The sequence below is a fragment of the Pleurodeles waltl genome, chromosome 8 (assembly GCF_031143425.1).
Source record: "Pleurodeles waltl isolate 20211129_DDA chromosome 8, aPleWal1.hap1.20221129, whole genome shotgun sequence".
Classification (NCBI taxonomy): domain Eukaryota; kingdom Metazoa; phylum Chordata; class Amphibia; order Caudata; family Salamandridae; genus Pleurodeles; species Pleurodeles waltl.
Window position 1 is genome coordinate 989,558,335 of NC_090447.1, and position 20,262 is coordinate 989,578,596.

The 20,262-nt window shown below is 41.5% G+C and overlaps 1 protein-coding gene across 1 annotated transcript; it reads left to right on the top strand.

Annotated features, from left to right (window-relative positions):
- The first annotated feature begins 522 nt into the window (after window positions 1–522).
- LOC138250404 (glutamine amidotransferase-like class 1 domain-containing protein 3, mitochondrial) lies at window positions 523–20,100 on the top strand. The gene is made up of 4 exons (XM_069205257.1): window positions 523–676; window positions 11,097–11,268; window positions 12,604–12,808; window positions 19,865–20,100. The coding sequence occupies exons 1-4, from the start codon at window positions 563–565 to the stop codon at window positions 20,055–20,057; spliced, it is 684 nt and encodes a 227-aa protein (XP_069061358.1). The 5' UTR covers window positions 523–562; the 3' UTR covers window positions 20,058–20,100.
- The last annotated feature ends 162 nt before the right edge of the window (window positions 20,101–20,262 follow it).

The window sequence follows — 20,262 nt, forward strand, 5'->3', positions numbered from 1 at the left end:
ATAAATACAGCATAACCATCACCTATCACAATGCAACAAACTGCAGCCTGAAAAGAAATGGTTTGGTTCAAGATGTCACAATTTATCCTACTGGGAAACATTTGCAAACCATTGTAGAGGTTTTGAGGAAAATCTAAAAATGGTGTTTGCCCAGCGATTTGCATTTAAAGGATTAATATTTGATGAGAAAATACAAAGACAGACAGTAAAATGTATTTTATTCAAGCACAACACAGGGTCTTCCTATTAGAATACAAAACAACAATAGGTTACTAATAGGCCACTCTTTGAAAAAGAAACTAACGAGCATATTTTGCGCGGCAAAGATGTTGTACCCTGTGAGATGTAAAATCAGGCAGGGCTGCAAGTCAGCGGTAACATAAATCCTAAATTCCAGCACACACTAGGGGTGTTTCCTTCTCGGTTCAATGGTGCTCGTAAGGAGTAACACTGTGAAGGGGGTAGAGACCATATAGTATGTCTTCTAGCTCTACATACAACCTTGCTATTTAACCACGCCCTGCGGTTGCTTCTTTCTTGTTTAGTTTTTCTAGTCGGCAATATGGCAGTAAAGAAGCGTGTGGCTGTGGTGTTGGCCGGCTGCGGTGTATTTGATGGCAGCGAAATCCACGAGACGTCGGCGGTGCTGGTACATCTCAGCCGAAAGGAAGCTGAGGTAAGTAAAGCTAAATGACGTTGTCTGCGGTAGGCTGTTTTGCTTACGACCCTTCGGTCCGTCTTGGAGGATGTACATCGTTACGCCGCTGATTGACTTGTGGGGTATTGGGTGTAGCCGAAGCATCTCACTTAATCGTTTCTCAGATACACTGTTTCAGCGCCGGAGACTTTTTGTGTTACACACGGTGCATTTTGTGTTCTCGTCCACACAATGTGTGTTTGTCACTATTATTGATATTTACCGTCATAGGCTGTAAATAGGACGCTGGTTCACCTCCGTTGTGAACAAAAAGGGAGGGGAGCCCCAAATACCAGCGACCTGCTTTTCAAGTGTTGTCATCTCAGGGCTTTAAATGAGCACTCGCGCCCCTCTCGAACAGGGATGTATATGTTAAATTAAATGGGAACGTAGCACACATACACTATAGTATGCTGAGTAACTAAGGCCCTTATATTTTCTCTTCAAGCAATGGGTGCCGAGACCTTTCGCGACAGCGTCCTCTGAATTAATTAGATGGAAGAAGGCGCACATGGATATAGCCGGTTTCACTTTCGTTTTGGAAGCTGATCACTGTGGCTTGAAATCGTCTAAGTCGCATGAAATGAGTTGGGCTTTCCATTGCCAGTTCTTGCCTAGTTAGAGCAAAGTGGCATGAACATGTGCCTCACAGCTTTTTTTATGTAGCTGCATTCTAGGGTGACCAAATTTCAAGACTACATAAACTGGGACAATCATTAAAATACGATTAAATGTTGATACTTGAGATTTTCCTAGCCTTGGTGTCAGAAAGGCTAGATTTTATTAAAGACATGGAGGTGAGTATTCTGCCTTCTTTTCTTACTTTATTCATACAGCATCTAAGAACTACAAAAATGACATCACAATGGAGGTAACCAATCCCACGCCGAGTGTAAGTACAACTATCTTAACTGCGAGCAACAAGCCCTCTTTTCTTGCGAGAGTCAGTCAAAGTCATTTGAGAGCCGAATCATCACCAAATATAGTCAATAGAGCCAACAGGAAATTCAAGAAGGAGTCCATGAGGAAGGAAACTAATCGAACCGGTAACCATGAAGAACGAAGAGGTGAACTGGAACTCAGCGAATCCGCATGATAATCATCTGGATGTAGCAGAGCTGGTTGAAGGTAACGCAACTGTGAAGGAAACATAAGGGAGGGTTAAAATCCAAAGCGGCGGGATAATACTCGCCTCCGTGTCTTTAATAAAATCTAGCCTTACTGACACCAAGGCTAGGAAAATCTAAATTTTATTACAAGACCGGAGGCTCATATTGTGCTAGTTTAAAGCAAATAAATAACATTGTCCAATGGATGATCAACAGGTTTACAATAAAAAGTTCTAAAAGTGCTAACGTTTGACCAATCTGCAGATCTGAGAATGTCCTGCAATACAGCCCCTGCCCAAAAGGCGCGAGAGGCAACAGCCCCTCTCACGGCATGGGCACCAAAAGAAAGGGTAGAAATGCCTGCAAGGGACATTAGCCATTTAACCCAACAGGCCAGAGTGGGAGCAGAAACCGGCTTGTGGTTTTTGAAAGGAAATCAGCAACTGGGAAGAAGAAGAAACGTTTCTAAGATCTGCAGTTCGAGAAACGTAAGACTTCAAACAATTGCCAACACACAGCTTGGGTTGAGAGGGGAAAAAAGGATAAAACACAGATGATAAATTAGTCTTGATACGTCTATTAACCTGGAAATAAACCCCTAGAGCAGAAAAACAGTAAGAGAAAACATCTAAATCTTTCACATCAGAGACATGTTTAATAGAAACCAAACATAAAAGCATTGTTAATTTAGCAGACAAATGTTTAAGAGATAACTGACATTATCCGGCCATGAAATAAAAAGACGAAGCACAGTATTAACATCCCACATAACATTGTATTTAGGAATAAATGGTTTAACAAAACGTACTCCCTTTAACAAACGGCAGACTAAAGGATGTTCCCCAATAGGTCTTCCGTCCACTCTGACATGTTCTGACAAGATTGGCGATCGGTAAGTATTAACAGTCCGATAAGCTTTACCCTGCGACGCTAAAGAAGCTAGGAAATTGACCACTAAGGATACATGCGCTGAAACGGGATCTGAATTCCTGTCCAGACACCAGCTACACCAGGCTGATTTATAAACCCTCGCTGTGCCTGGGGCCCATGATTGCTGGATAAAGCGGATAGCTTCCTCTGAAATTCCTGGGGCTCTCCAGGAAGCCCCGAAATCCTCCAGGCCACTAGATGAAGGGGTTTGTCTATTATTAAGGGATGAGGAAGGCCTTGAGGGTTCAAGAGCAAACCTGGAAAGGGAGGAATCAACACTGAAAATCCGCAGCTAGTTCCAAAATAATTGGGTACCAAGGCTGGGACTGCCAAAGCGGGGTGATCAATACGAGGGATGAACTCTGTCTGCGAACTTGTGCTAGGACCCGAGCAATAAGAAGAAATGGAGGAAAGGCGTAAAGGAGAGAAGGGGGACACGACTGAAGGAAGGCATCCGTGGCCAGAGCCAATGGGTCCGGTCTCCAACTGAAGAAGGGAGTTGTGAGTTGAGGAGGGAAGCAAAGAGGTCTATTGACATAGTGCCAAAGATGGAAGAAAGGCGATTGAATACAGAAGGATGCAAATGCCAGTCGCTTGAATCGTAGTAATGTCTGGAAAACCAATCAGCCACGACATTGAGCTGACCTGGCAGATATTCTGCCCTGACAGAAATGTTCCTCTGCAGACAGAATTCCCATAGGCTTTTGGCCAGGAAGGCTAAGGGTCTGGATTCGGTACCTCCCAAATTATTTATGTACCTGACCGCCGACAGGTTGTCCATCCGAAGAAGCACTGTGCACCTTACTCTGCCTTTTGTAAAGGACTGGATGGCAAAGGAACCTGCAAGCATCTCTAAACAATTGATGTGCGGTGTTGACTCCTGAACGGACCATAAACCCCCAGTCGAGAGTTGACCACATCTTGCGCCCCAGCTTGTCAGACTTGCATCTGACTCTAAGACAAGATCTGGGGCGGCAGAGAATTGTTCTTCTGTTCCAGGCATCTAAATGACTGAGCCACCAAAGGAGTTCTTCCCTGTATTCTTTGTCTAGAACGGAATCTGAATAAGCTAGGCCCTGACGTAGATGACACATTTTTAGTCTCTGAAGGGCTCTGTAGTGAAGAGGCCCTGGGAAGATGGCCTGGATGGAGGAGGAGAGTAGGCCCACCAGACGAGCCAAAGACCTGAGGGAGGTACTGGAAATGGATAAGGCGTGTTGAATCTTTCTTTATCAAATCTACCTTCAATTGAGGGAGTTGAAGGACCGAATCGACTGTATTCACCAAAAAAACGTGTAACTCCAACTGTTGAGAAGGGATAAGTACTGATTTGATTGGATTGATAAGGAAACCCAGACTTAACAGATTCTGGCAAAGGTCCAGATGGACCAAAAGACGAGATCTGTCCTGGGCCATAATGAGGAAATTGTCAAGATAGACAATGAGCCTGAGCCCTGAGAAAGGCGACAACCGCTTTGAGAATCTTGGTAAAACACCAAGGGGCTGATGACAAGCCGAAGGGCAGCGTCCTGAATTGGAAGAAAGAATCTTCCCACTGAAACTGAAGGAACTTCCTGAAAGCTGGATGCACGAGAACCGCAAGATAGGCGTCCTGGAAATCTAGACGGACTAGCCAATTTCCCTGTAGGAGAATGTCCCTGAGATGGAGGATCGTCTCCATCTTGAAGTGATGATACACCACGAAGTCGTTGAACAATCTTAAATTCATGACTGGTCGCTACTTCTTGTTCTTCTTGTGAACAAGAAATATAGTGCTTAGGAACCCCGAAGGAGACCCTTTCTACAGCTTGTTTCACAAGTAGGGACTGAATCTCGCCATCTACCAACAGAAACTGATCGTCTGAAAAATGAAGGGGAGGAGGAAGGTGGGTCTGAAAGGGACGCTGGTAAAATTCTATGCAATAACCCTGCACCATCTGCAATACCCAGGGATCTGACGTGAGAGACAACCAAGCGTCTAGACAAGAAGCTAACCTGCCTCCTACTGGAGGAAGGCCAGAACTGGAAATTCTTACCTGTGAGATCATTCTTGGGCTTGAAACCCCTGCCGCAGCCTCCACGGAAACACCAGGGATAGAACTGGGGTTTATATCCTTGATAATGTTGCTGGGAGTCTTGGTTAAAAGATCCTCGGTTGAGGAACTGGCCTCGAGATGAGTAACGGCTGACAAAGTGACTCCTTCCTCTGCTGGCCCTGCCAAAAACCTGCTGGGAAAATATTTTCTTCATAGAAGACTGGGCTTTGTCGATGCTGGCAAATGTAGAGACCTATCTGCTCCCCTCTTTAATGAAAGAATCGCCAAAGAGAAGACCTTCGGCCTGAAGTCCTTCTTCCTTGGTGGATAAGGAACTCAACTTGGGGTCAATCTTGAGCAAAAGGCTCTTGCGTCGCTCCTGCGATATATAGGCGTTGGCATTGCCAAGCATACAAATTGCCTTTTGAGCCCAGTTGGACAACATTACAGGGTCCACCTGACCACCCTCCTCAGCAAGGTCCAAAATCCTTGTTAAAGGACCAACCAAATCAATCTGTCCTGGCAGTTAGACCAGGCCCTATCGACCCCCTTCTTTGGATCTTTTCCAAACTTAGTAAATAGCAACATGTTTGGGTCAATAGAGGGGGTATCGGCCACCTTAGATGGGAGGGAGGGTCTGGGACATTCGGATTTAAGTTGATTTCTGCATGACTTATCCAAGGCATGCCTTAAATAAAAAGAAACGTAATCCGAGACATGGGTGGGGGGGGAACCACTCGGAGGAATTAGGATGGTGGATCGATGTAGGGTCGAACATGGGTTCCCCAAACTGGTCCACGAAGTCCTCAGACAGTGCGAGGGATAAAACATCTGAGGGAGAAATTTTACGCCTTTTCTCCAAAGGCCAAGGCTTGATAGAAATGTCAAAGGAGTCATCCTCATCACTGTCCGTATGTCTGAGGTGAATAACAGAAATGGGAGAAGAAGGGAGCCCCAAAATATTCAATTCAAATAAACAATTAACATATAAAATACGACATACTAGGCCTTAAAAACATTGTCTTTTAAATAACGTAAAATAAGCGAGCAGAGTACTTATCTTGACTGCGAGCAGCAAGAAAAGAGGGCTTGTTGCTCGCAGTTAAGATAGTTGTACTTACACTCGGCGTGGGATTGGTTACCTCCATTGTGATGTTTTTGTAGTTTTTGCCCAGGGTTTTCTGGGATTTGTAGATCTTGGCTGTTGTATGAATAAAGTAAGAAAAGAAGGCATAATATGAGCCTCCGGTCTTGTATTAAAATTCACTGACTTGTGCCAACATTTACTCCTATTTCTATGTCAATGGTTAGGGGGGTGTGTGTGTGTGTGTGTGTGTGTGTGTGTATATATATATATATGTGTGTATATATATATATATATATATATATATAACCTAGTGGCAGTCACTGTTCCGTAGTTATAGTTGGGATCTAGTTTTATAGGAAAAAGCTGTTTTTTGCTTCTGTATCTTTGGTGTCGCTGGACGAACCTTCATGAAATCTACCCAAAAATCAGTCACGTGGCCTCCTATCTGTAAGGTGTTGGGGTGATCTCTCAGGAGGGGGCTGAGATAAAGAGGTGGTGAAATTTAGAGCATTTCCTATGTTAATACCTATGAGAAAAATTAAACAGTGATTGTGCATGGAATGACACCAAATTTGGAAGAAAAGTAGCTTTTGGTCCAGAAACAGCCCTTTTATTTGGTGCAAATCTAATCAGTAGTTTTTGAGAGACTTAAGGAAATCCAAATTCATATGTCTAGGGATGCACACTATTTGTTCTCTCCTGATCTAGTGCTGCAATCTGATTGGCTATCAACCAGTCAAACCAGGAAGTGTTGGCAGCCATCTTGGAACTTTGCTTGAGCAGAGTATAGAAAAAAGAATAAACAAGCGTTTGCAATGTAATAGGTCTCACATTTGCTTGAGTTACAGCTATGGCATTGTAAATTCATAACTGGACTTTCCTTGCCACATAAATTGGTCAACCCTACCTCATAATTTTCTCTTCCTGCAGTATAATTCCAGTGATCCTGCATATAACTAAATTGTTTCCATTCACTTTCTCCCTAAAATGAAAATGTTGCCATTTAGCATCCTAATTTAAATATGCCCTTCTAATTCCAGTAGAATACCACTTTCACCACCCCACCATCAGTTTCTGGCTGGCTAACACAATTCCCCAAAAAGACACTAGACAATTAGAGGAGAACGAAACTAGAAGGGTCATCCAAACATATCAAGAGTGTTCAGTCCGTGTAGAAAGGACGTTAAGTTGGCCTGAATTATGGTCATATTTGTAATAAGGAGACATTATAAAAACATATATACAATTATCAAATGTTTGGCATTGTACTGTAGAGGGCAACATATCAAAAATAGTGTTTGTAAGAAACATGTCTATGTACCCATATTGTTAGCCCCTAGAGGAGATAACCCATGCAAACAAAAGCAATAGTGTAAGCATATGCTTAGCCCATAGATGGTGTCTAGCAGGCATACTGCAATATTACAAAGAAGGCTTTTAAAACAAAACCTCTCCCAGCGGTAAAACAAGTTCTATCTATGAGAAAGCATAAGATACTGAATGGTGGGAGGGGTTATTATTTTGGGGTCCCCAGTAATCTAGTGTGGGGACCCAGAGATTGTTGACTGTTTTGACATTAGACCCATTGTCCTAGGACCACCACAGGCTGAGTTATGAGCAAACATGTTATGTGAAAGTAAAGCCCTACAAAGCATTATGGGTAGAGTTCTTGAGTGCAGTGCATATTGTAGTATCTGCTCTCCTGCTGTGCCAGCAGAACTTCTTTGGCTTTGAGGATTGTTTTATGTAAAGCATGTACCAATTTCAAGTGTTTTAAGGGGAGAGCCACAAGAAGTGACTCTGATTAGGTAACAAAAATGTGACCAGTGCTTCAATACCCCCTGTGGCAAAAATGCTTTTGATATGTGGGGTTGGCCCTGTGCCTTCCACCCCACCTCCCATGCACATGCTGTATATGGGGCTTCCTTCACATTGGAGGTGGGGGGGGGGGTGTATGGCTCCCCACGTGGAGTCACTGATTGCTGTTGGGACCAGGGCCAGCTCCTGTTATTTTCTGCATTCTTCCTGTTTTTCTTCTCTTGCTTAATCCCGTATTGCTGTCAGTGTGAGCTCAGAGACAGAGACAGAACGACTATGCTAGACACTGGCTCTCTTCCCACTCAGGAAGGGAGAGTTGACCCCTGACGGTGTTTGAGAAATGGCTTATTAAGAAAGCTAATGATGGGCACGTGATGTCTGAATTGTACAGCCTACTGCTATCAGCTCTCTCACTTGGCAAGCCCCCGGCAAATGCATTGAGAATAGGAACTTGAGACAGCTGTCCTCTACAGAATGGGGTGGCATATACTTTAGAGCTAGGTACATGGCCAGTAACACCACTGGCATCGAAACTGAAAATTGTAGGGTTTTTGTGGTTTTAAACATATTAACCACCTAGACTCGATAGAGGCTGTAGCCTGCAGTGCTGGTGTCATTGTGGACAGCTGGGGATTTTACTCCACGTTTTATGGCATTTCCCTAAACTAGTGCCATTCTAAAGGACAGTACTGAACAACATAGACAGCTGCTTAGACACAACCCTCCCTAGATTCTGGGCATACACTCCTAGGGCTCCCAAATCTGCTCTTCTAGCCACTCAAGGCCGGCAAATAGGTATTGTGCTGAGGGCAGCAAACCAGACAATTCTTACGCTCTGGGAAACCTGTATGCGCCCACCACACCAAGCATTGTTGAACAGGCTGTGGCATGTTCTTTGGATGGAGAAACTCAGCTTATTAATAACAGTGCGAGGTGACTACTACAAAGATGTTGGACCTATATATTGTCTTGTTGTCAAGGAATTTCAAGAACAAACCTCCCACATATATTTGCGAATTCTCAGGCTAACCGTTACCACCGGATGAGTAAATAAACTTGCCAATTCGTGGGGAAATACCTACTACCAAGGGCCAAGCACCAGATAGATCCATTGCAAGAATACTCCTTGGGAGAGGGGTGTGTGGCTAAGTTGAGTCATACTTTTTTGGCCAGTGCTTAAGACCTACCTGCAATGCTTCTCATATTCCCCACCAGCCGCTGGTTGTAGGTGGGTGTATGTTGACCAATTCTAATGGAGTTGAACTATGAAAGGCTTAGGGAATGTTTTTTTTGGTAAATGAATGGTATAGTTTTGTAAAGTCAGAGGCCCTTGGGTATGCACACAAGATCACGCTACCAAAATTGTAGTTGTGGTTTCAAATTAAAAGCTGATGGCAAAGGGAACAGTAGGGTATTATGAGCCTCTGAGAGGGACACACGATTTAGCTCATTTGAAATCTCAAATCTTGTGAGAAGCAAGATTAAAGTGAAGAAACCTAAACTAAAATGGCTATCTGCTACATTACAACAGGCCTGTATGGCATTATTTAGAATAGGAGCAAAAGCCCTGAACAGGAAGTGTGGCTACATTCACTATGAAGTAGGGGGGGGGGGGTTGGAATATAGAAACTCTCCTACTGACAAAGTAACTGAAATCGCAAGTGGTGCAAGAAACACTAATCTATAATATGTCCAAATACGTACATTGTACAGGTTAGTTTAGACACTAGGATGGGTGTTTGATGGTGGACCCTTTAATTTGTTGACCGATGCCACAGCAAAGGACATACTATTTATAAAAAAATAAAAACTTAGTTGTAATGCTTAGGAACCTATCTGAAAAGTCTGACTGTGTTGGGAGTCCAGGTCGGTATAGGGATCAGCTTTGGTCTGCTGAAAACAGTAACTTGGTTAAGAGTTGCGTCGGACAAGATGAGGAGCAAGGGATGTGATTTCATGGTGTGCATGTTACGTAGGCAGACGATATGTCTGCTCCAAACTGCACAAAGTCAGAAAGGCATCAGGAGTGGTGGCAATGTGGTGCTCCCAATACTCGCAGCAGTGATGCGTCAACAGCCATAAGGTGTACTTGATCCTTATTCAGCGTCAAATGCATTGGTTCTGATCGGCACAGTGGTGTCCATGTGCATATTCTGGCAGGTGCAACACTTCAGACACCCCCTTGCAAGGGTCCATGACTGGATTTGCACCACTTGGCAGGGGCTGGTGCAGGATAAAGACATCTTTGATAGCCACATACATTCGGGTGTGTCTGCTTTTTTTTTTTTTTTTTTTTTCCACCCTGTCCAGAATTGCCCATCAGTATGTTGAAGGCTGATCGGCACATCTAAGCTTCCTGTGTGACTGGGCGGAGTGCACAAAATCCTGGCCATCTCCTACCAGTTTAGCGCCAGATGGCTAAAGTAAGAACATGCTAATGTTTTTAAAAGTGGCATTATCAAAACTACAATGTAAAATCACACTTCACCATAAGTTCTGATTCCAGAAAAAACAGACCTGGGGGGCCCATCCCCTCGCCTGGGAACTACACTTTTAAAATTAAATAAGGTCATTAATAGGTTCTCCTATGGGAGGGATGGGCATTGCAGTAGTGAAAAACAAATTCCTATTTTTTCCTTACTAGGACGTGTACAACTTAAAAGTGCATGTACTTTTTAAATACACTGCCCCTTGATCTGTCTAGGGCCTACCTTAGGGGTGACTTGTATGTATTAAATTGAAAGGTTTTGGCCTGGCAAGAGGGTTAACTTGCCAGGTTGACATAGCAGTTTAAAACTGTAAACACTCTGCGATGGTTGGCCTGAACCATGTTTGTAGCGCTATTGGAGTGGGTGGCACAATCAATGCTGCAGGCCCACCAGTATCATTTAATTTACAGGCACAGGTAGTAGCACGCTTTACATGGGACTTGGGTAATTTAAATTTGCCAATTGTGGATAAGCCAATGTTAGCTTGTTTCAAGCAGAGCACATGCACACTAGCACTGGTTAGCAGTGGTAAGGTGCTCAGTCTTAAAGCCAACACAGCAGTCAGAAATAGAGGAGGAATGCAAAAAATGGTGAGTGACACAAGGACCAGGTCCAATAGTTTGATTTCCACAGCCAAAAGTGCTGTATTGGCTTGTTCTCTAACTTCCTTCTCAATGGAAGTTAATTAGGAAACCTCTTCTCTCTTCCCCCCTCCAAATCTCACTTATCTGACAGGTAGTAATGGATTATATCATGGTCTCGCCACAATCCCACCCAGCTCAATTTTCCTCCAGTTTTGCGCTGCTATTCCTGCACTGATTTTATACAGACCTTATTAAGTGGCCTGTGAATATTTGTTTTTGTAAATTGGAGAGAATTTGGGTTTAAGCTAATGAGCCTCCTGGGCTTAATTTCTTTTATTTTTATTAGGTAAAAATATTTGCACCAAACATTGACCAGATGCATGTCGTTGATCATTTGAAAGGAAGCCCCACAGAAGAAAAGAGAAACGTCCTTGTTGAAAGTGCCAGACTAGCACGTGGTGATATTGATGATTTAGCAGACATTAAAATCAATGACTTCGATGCTGTTATTTTCCCTGGTAAGTCGGCGCACCGTAAACTTTAACTTTTTGTCTGTGCCCAACTAGCTTTTGTAGCTTGGTGAAACTGTCTATTGCATACCATTTTTGGATAATCGGTGTATTTAAACTTGGGCCACATACGGAAAAAATCAGGTATGTTTCACATTCCGCCGTCTTTGACGGTAGAAAGGGGCTTTCATTTTCTAGCTGAGAACTCTAGTGTTAAAGTTTGCAATTTCGCCAAGAATGTTTAAACCGCTTTGCTTCTTTACACTACCTTCCCATTTGCTCTTCACACCTAAACTACTTTTTTTAGTATTGAAATTCTGCATTGTTTATAGTGAAAGCTATCAGTCGAAAATGAGTTACCCTTTCTACAGTCAGAAAAGCCATCATACGTTGTTTTTTTTTTTTTTTTTTTTTTTGCACCATTCTTCCATGGATGGGTGAACTGTTACAAAAAATAATTGTCAAATGTACGACTTGGAAAATGGATGCCAAGTTAATGAGGCAACAGATCAGCAGGGTCTGTCATGAAGTATGCATGGTTTTATTATATTGTAGATGTGGGGCATAGTGTTTGAATTTCGACTGATTGGCCATTGGTTTGAGAATGTGGGAACGGACTCTGGATTTTCTCATCTAACTCGTGACCAATCTTTTGGTGACAAAGGAGTGCTTAAGCCTTCAACAGAAGGATCTTTTGCCACACAGAAGCATTTTAGCGCTTTTATGCATGCTGATCTACTTTACTAAATGTCTTTGATAGGTTCTTAAAGCTTATTTGTGCTGCATACTGTACCGTTTTATAGATTTCCTTTGCTTTGTCACTTTGTTAACACTTCTTAGCGTAGCTTTGTGCTTGCGTGTGCTTCGTTTCCAACAATGAAATCATGGCTTAGACTAGCAGATATGGTTCAGCAATGCATTAATTGGATGTGTAGCACAGGCATCCTGTGCTTCAGTTAAACCTACAGAGTAATTGAAAGCGACTTTCTAGCCAGGGAAGTGAAAATGATTTGCTTTTAAATCCACTAGTATTGACTTGTAACACGTGTATTTTCTTCGGGTACAGAATGGTCCGTAAGGGCTGCTGACCTTGTTGCAAAGGATTATGCATAGCTGCTTGAGAGCCTTGTGGCTAGGATGCTGGTTTGAGGTAACTCACAAGGTTTGTATGCAGCTACCCTGATAATCAAGGCTTGTGTATTGAACTCTAGCATTTTAAATTTCTGGTACAGGAACATTACATTGGGTGTCTGTCTTGCATCAAATTGTCTCCAATCTGTAGCGCAGCCCACCTTGCTATTCTTAACTGCACGTTCTAAGACTAGCTTCACCTCTCAATTTCAGGTGGCTTTGGTGTGGCAAAAAACCTGTCCTCATGGGCAGTGGATGGCAATGCATGCACAGTTAATGACCAGGTGAAGTCAACCCTTGAAGCTTTCCACAAAGCGAAGAAGCCCATTGGACTGTGCTGCATTTCTCCAGTATTGGCTGCTAAGATATTCCCAGGCTGTGAAGTCACGATTGGCAAGAATGAGAATGTTGATGGACGGTAAGATCCTATTGTAAAAAAAAACACAAAAAAAACGCTTTTAACTCCAATACTAGAAAAACTAGACTTTAGAAGAGGCTCCTGTAGGAACTTCAGGTTCAAGCTCTTACGATTTACAGGGTAGGTAGGTTCTAAGTGGTTATCGTTTCCATACGATGAAGCTTTTGGACATTCATGCAGAAATGTGGATAGGTCTTTTTGACTCTTATTTTTTTTTTAAATGGTTTTATTAAAGTAAATATCAACATGGGGAGTAACTTTCGTGCTTTTAATTAAATTTAGAGTAGAAGATCACACATACATGGCATTGGCTTTAAGAATGGTCCCCCTAAACTTTGTAGCTTCCAGTTCTTCAGTGGAATTTAATTTTTGGGCATATCCATCACTATAGACTTGATTAGATTTCCAGATTTTGAGGAAAAATGGCTTCTACATTGCACATTTAAATTCAAACTCTTAATCATGCACTTTTACCCTTTGTTTCTTTCTCTTCCAGCCACTAGATTTCTACCTGCATTCAGAAATGCAGCTCCTCTAGTCCCCATTTAAAAATTGGCCTTTTGCCCTCTCTGGAAAGACCATCAAAGCCCTAATCTTTTGAAACTGGGAGTGAGCCCAGGAAGTGCTGTTTACTGTGAACACTAGGCTTTTCCTTCCTGCTCCATTCATACACTGCTAGACCTTGTGCTTTCACCTACAGATCATGGGTGTTGGCATGGTTGCAGGGTGGTTGCAAATTCCTTTGCTTGAGCTAGGATTATCAAGAGCTCTAATACAGAAGGAACCGACAAGCCCCCACCATCAAGCCTTCACCATTCGTGTTGGAAATGTGTAGTCCCAAAGCTTTAGCTACAAGGTAAGCACTCTGAAAAGTAATATTTCTACAGGCGAGATTATGGGGAAAGGAGTTTTGTGAGACACATGGCTTCCCTTGGAGATACCGCAAGAGTGTAAATTTACTTGCACTACTGTTCTTGGACTCATTTTGAGACTCATTGCTTTAAAAGAACTGGCTTACATGGTAGACTCAAAGGGCCTACAAGCCAACTGGAACTCTAATCTGGTTGATGGCTCTTACCAACTACTGGCAGCCTAATACTCTGGCCCATATAACATATCTATAAACCTGTTTATAGCAGAAAATGACTCTGCCACAGACAAGCGACAGTCTGCACATTTGCTCATCTCTTCTCACAGTAAAGAACTCATTTGTCAATGCCTCTGTGTGTGTGTGTGTGTGTGTGTGTGTGTGTGTGTGTGTGGGGTTTTTTTTTTTTTTTTTTCTTCTCTCCCTTAGCTTTTTGGTATAATGCATTTTTCACTTATGCACTTATGGTAATAGTATTTTGCACAAATTAGTTGTGCCTATGCTGTTTGGTGTTTTTCCTGAAATTTGTTTTTTACACTTTCCTGTTGCAGCCATGAGTCATGTTCATTTTGAATATGCAAGGCATGCAGCAACACATCCCTTTAAAATGAACTGATTTATTCTGTCTCCATAAATTAGATTTTTAACTTTCATTTATCTTGTGCAACTGTTCAGTTGCTTGATACTGGGAAGATCTGGTCTGCTTTCATCTATAGTGGTATTGGCAAGTGGGGTGACCATTTACAGAACTCCGTTCTGCTCCTCGAGTGAGGCAAGTTTTTTTTTTGAGAAGTTGAAGTTCATGGTGACAGTGCCATTCTGCACCCTATTTTGAGTTCTGTAGTCTTTCTCTTTCTAGTTGAGAAATCTCCCATTCTGTCCTAGAATTCATGTATTTGTCCCAACCCACCTGAATGAAAGTAGACATTTCATAGAACAAATTAGTTAAATTTCAACTACACCCTGCAGTTCATAGCAGGCTTGCAATCAATTGCCACTTTGCAACGTATTCTAATGATTTGGGTCTTTTGTACATATTGAAGGCAAGTTATTGCATTTTGTTATTTGTACCACAATTTTGCATTTTTTGTCTTCTCTCTGCTTTATTGTGCCTTTTACATGAAGTTGCTTATCACTATGCCCAACAGCTCTCAGCAGTTTATCACTTTTTAGAATACTCTTGCATGCTGAATGATTTCAGTGCTGACTAGTATGAGGAGGACCTTTTTTCCTCCCTAGAATGTCATTGCATTGATTCACTTTGTGCTCTTCATTGGTGTGGTCACTGATTCTTCTTGGCACCACTGGCTGTGGGTTAGTCTGAGGCATGTTTGAGTTTTGGAAACATCTGCCATAATGGGCTTACTTGAAATTTTATTATGTACAAATGTAATGCAAAGTAGTTGTCCTCACAATGGACAAAACCAGTCTAGAATTCAGTTTACTTTTAAATGGACTTTGAATTAGTGTTGTAATGCTTCTAAATGTACATTTCCTGACGGGCAGCATGCCCTCAATAGTTTTACTCAATTCTTCACTAGTATGGGAGCGTTTTTATACCCTTTCCTCCTTCATAGCATTTCTGTAGAGCTGGTAGAGTACAGAACTTTCACCCTTTGTTGCAGCATCTAGCTAAAGTCTCATTTATAGCATTCTAACCCCCAAGGATAGGTTACATTCAGAAACATATTTTAACACTGCAGAGTTGGCAAGGGAGTCTGGCAGAAGTTTAGCCACTTAATTGCCACCAGTGTTTTACGTGCAGCAGAAAATTAATTCTTCTGCGTAAATGAAAGTGGAACATCCGTTCGTTTTAAGACTTGGCTAAGTGAAAACACTTTATGCCAATACTATGTTAAATCTCCAGGCCTGTGGTATATTAACCTCCTAACATGTTGGAGGCTGCAGAACTCTGAATCTTCTGGTGTTGAGATCTCCAGCCCATGTGCACCTTTCTACACATTCTCTGGTTTGCCTGCAATTTCCTTGCATAGATGCTTCACCACTCAAATCTGGTTTCTGTAGGGGAAACCATTTAAAATGGACCAAAAATCAAATTGCAGCAGTTTGATTCAGTGCTCATATGTTGACATCATCCCCACTCCAATGCAGCCTTTCTCCTGGGTAACAGTAAAAGTGGTTTGAGCATGACCATTGCAATTAGTTACTGAAATACACAAACATATCTATGAATCCGTGCCTTATTTATTTGTGGCATAGCAATAATAGAACCATCTCCTGTGTCCATGTTGAGTGCCTCCTGACCATCTTCCAGTCTATGCCTTAGTTTTGCATTGGGTGTTTAATTTAATTGAGAATATATTTTCACCTCGAAACCCAATTTCCAGTCTACTTTCACTGATTAACGTTAAGTGCAACTTTTTTCCTCAAAGTGCTTCTGAAGTACAGTAATGACGGAGTATTGTTTAACACATAGTAATTCTGAAGTCTTTGAGGCTTCCTATAGCTTACCAAACTTTGCTATCCTTTTTCCAAGAGAAAAACATGGCCTCAAATCCTACCACTACTCGTTGAGCATTAATTTCCGTGTAATTACTTTTTAAAACATTTGAATATATTAGGAATGTTCATAGTCTTCTTTGACAATATCTCAAACCTCTATCATGGCCACCCAAATATTAGTTTGGACCAATGGGTCATAAAACCTTGCAGCTCTGCCTTGTTTTGCCAAGAACCTTTCAGGGCACATAATGGAATATATTCCATTTCCACAGCATTCCTAAACAATCTTTTTTTGGTTTATCCTTTGCTGGAATTCCTTTGGTAGTCACTTATGAAATGTCTTTGGATTGTGAAGGATTGTCAAGCTGTCAAGAGTCATTTATATAGACAAACTAGCAATTTCAGTTCCTATAACATTTCAAATGCGGAATCGCATCAATTTGTATCCTCTTTTATGAAAACTTCCTTTAATTATCAAACTTTAGCTGTGTCTGAGAATGTCCTACACCATCTAGATCACCTAAACAATAGGTGCTACAGTAAACTTAACCCTGTTGCCTTGTAATTGAATTACTGTGGTACGTAAGACTCATAATTGAAGCACATTGTGGCCACACCATAACCTAGAGTTACTGGTTAATCTGATGGTTATTAGATGTTATTGGTTTAGACTTGTGCTCCTGGGAAATTATTGGACATAACCTCCCATTTTCTTGTAGTAGGTTAGTACGTTTGGTGCAGTTAGTAAGTTGAAACATGAGTAGATGGGCTAGAGGAGGTTGACTAATGTTGGCTAGCAATGGGGGTTTAAACAGAAGCAGTTCATAATCTGTGATGAGCAGTTAGTAAAGGCTAGGAAGTGTAGCTAGACTAGAGAAAGGTAAAAGGCTGCAAGGAAGCTTACTTGTGAGCAGCTGCATGGGTTGCTGAAATATAGTACAGAGTAAGGTGTATAGGCATGTGACTGAGTGCCCAGCAGAAAAGGCATGCACAAGATTAACTGAGAGGCTAATTCTATAGTAAGGATAGAGAATAAGAATGAACTATAAAGGGTTTTAAATGTATGGTGGAAGTAAGTTTGAGATGGGATGCAGCCTGAGGATGTGTACAGAGTAAACCGTTTAAGGGCTGTTACCTGTGGGCTGGTGATTTTATATTGTTTAGCTAATTGTGTTTTTTTTTATCTCTTAATAAATAAATATATATTCACACAGATCTAGATTGGTCTTTTGAAGTCTTACTTAACTTGTAATATGAGGCATGGAGAATGCATTATTTCCGGATAGCTGGCTCTTTACGTTTTGCCTAGTAACATGTGGAGGATTGGGCCATTGTTAGGATTTGCGTTATGAATTAGCTTGATTTGGGTGGCATGCTTCAGGGGCTTGTTCTCCCTGTCTGAAGATACCAAGGTATTCTTGAGTCTTGCTTCCTTTTGGAAAGTCCTTCAGGTGCACCTGAGGCCGAAAATTGAGACCATGTGGATTCTGTGGTGGCTCACAATGGGAGTAACTTGCTGTTAATCATTCTTCTGAACTCGGTGATAATCACAGGCTTGGACTTTTTTTTTATAGGTAGGAATCTCTATAAGGTTGTGGCTTCTGTGGACATAGTGCCACCAGTGGCTCTTCTGTAAACAGGAATTAATGCCAGGCTGGAAAATAAGTGTCTGGGAGGTGTGTGTGTGCTCATATTGCTCCAATGCATGGTAGCTTTGAAGAGTATCTTTTGACACTTAGAAGCTAGTGCAGACAGTTTAGAATTGGGCAGATGTTTTCATATATTTACATCATAGCTTTGCTGAGTTTTGTGTTTTTATCGACTTCTGATAGGTGAGCTGACAGTTGTGCGTCACTTGTTAGCATAGCCAAGCTTGGAAAGGATGAATTTTCTTTTTTTTTTTTATATATATTTTTTTTAATAAATCTTTTGAGGATGAAGGATTGCTTCCCCCTCCTCCCCAGTCCGCTTGAGTATTAGGGGAGTGTAGTCCAGATCAAAGACTGCTGCAGAGGTCAGGCCGTTTGGCCAGAAACAGAGGATCGTAACTTTTTCTGTTCAATGCAGATCATTTCAACTTTTTTTTTTTTTTTCTGCTTTAGAGCCTTGCCCTACTGAATCTACATCATCCATTGACCTGACTGGAGTTGAGTCTTAATGTTCCTATAGCTCTATGATTGCAGATGACAGATTAGTCCAAATGGACCTAGTTAATGCGGATGAGTTGGAAACTTAAAATTTAGTAGTGGTTTTAATGTCCCTTTAAAAAGTAAAGGGACTTTAATAGATCTTTGTGGGACACTGCTTTGAATGCAGTAGGGTTTGAGAAAGTAGGTGTGACTTAGATAAGACTTAGTTGACTGCCATCTATACTGACTTAATAAGAATCAATGTATGTAGGCGCAGTGTGAAATGCTAAATTCCGTAGTAATGCAGCTGCACCTTTTTACCATTTCTTTTTAGGGGATCCAAAATTGTGATTGCTTCTGATTTGGTCCAGTTTTCTGGCTGGGATCCTATTTGCTAGTCGGTTTGTTTCCTTCTATGAACTGAGGTCTGACAGGCTGTTCTCTTGCTAAAGAAATGACATTGGAGATTATCCTCTAGTATTTGCCATCATGATGGCCTGGAATTAAATGGGCATTTGTATGCCAGTTTTAATATCCCTCCTCCTAAACTTCCTATGTTAAGGGAGTTATTGATATTCTTAACTGGTGTAGATGCAGATGTTAAAGGATTGCTGGCTTTAAGCCGGTCCGCATAATTCTGCGGCTGTAAAGTCTTGGAAAGACAAAGGTTGTTTATCTGGTAAGATCTTTTTTGTTGTCCAACAGGGAGCGTGTTTTGTCACATTACAAATCCAGTGTGACTTGTTTGGGTAATGCATTGCTAGTTTTACAAGCCTCTTGAATCTGAGGTGCCAGTTTGACAGCTGTAGATTTTTAGACATTCTGAATCTCTTATGAAGCTTCTTGGCTGGGCTTTTGGTCTTGCTCCTGTTTGTAGTGACTTGTATTCATCTTTAATTCTACCTACTGTAGAGATGTCTTTATTTTTGAGGGTCCTTGAATTTGAGCCAACCATGTTGATTGGACATCAGTGCTTTACCTGTAACTAATAGTCTTCGAGTGGGAATAAAATGGGTAAGAGATGACTTAATAATAAATTGATGCATACAGCTAGGGTAAAGAATAAAATCTAAAGCCTCTGATGGCAGACGCTCTAAAGACCTTTATAGACCTGAACCTCCAGCACCTACTCTTGTATCTTGATTAGGTACAGAACCTTGGAAGCCCACTGGAAAGTATCTTGCTGATTTCAGTAAGATCGCTTCTGCCCTAACCATGGAAAATCCATATCCTGTTAATCACTGAAATATAATGTCCCTCTAAATTTGTCTGAAGCATTTATTTTAGTGATCCATAAATCTCCTTCCCCTTTTTAGTCTGTTTGGTGGCACAGTATCGAACAATGAGCATCCCAGTTGCATACCCTAGAACCATATCAATGTTTGATACATTGAAACAATTGACTGAGCTGGAAATGTATTCTATTTGTCCACACTACAAATTCACAAGGTCTAATATCTTTAAATACTGCTTCCCCATCTGCGTAATAAAATGACCATTTGAACTGAAAATGGCTTCCTTTTGGAAAGCTCGTTTTGCCTTATTTACAGTTGTGTTGCATTGTAACAATGTGTACTGTTCATCTTGTTTTTTCAGGTTTCCAGATGCTGCAACAGCTTTGGCAATAGAAGAAATTGGAGCCAAACACATTAGTAAAGATGTTCATGAATGCCATGTGGATGAGGCTAACAGAATAGTTACTACATGTGCCTTTATGTGCAAAGCACCTCTACATGAGATTTTCGATGGTATTGGCACACTAGTGGATGAACTCTTGAAGATTGCCTAAACTCAGTTTGTGTAAAAAGCAAATAAAACATTTTAAAAATGTCTTTTGTGAGCATATTTGGGATGGGATTAGGTGGAAGAATTCGAGTAATTATAGTTCTGAATTAAATGGAACTGAGGTCTGCTGCCAACCAGACCTCTGTGTTAGTGTTCCAACACATGGAAATGAGAGATTTGTAAAGTGAGCTTAACCTGCAAGTATCAGT

Bases quoted from the DNA above. Each gene is read 5' to 3' on its own strand.
- LOC138250404 (XM_069205257.1), top strand. From the start codon at position 563: ATGGCAGTAAAGAAGCGTGTGGCTGTGGTGTTGGCCGGCTGCGGTGTA. The intron at 11,269-12,603 runs GTAAGTCGGCGC...TCTCAATTTCAG, and splicing joins CGATGCTGTTATTTTCCCTG to GTGGCTTTGGTGTGGCAAAA. The intron at 12,809-19,864 runs GTAAGATCCTAT...TTGTTTTTTCAG, and splicing joins AATGAGAATGTTGATGGACG to GTTTCCAGATGCTGCAACAG.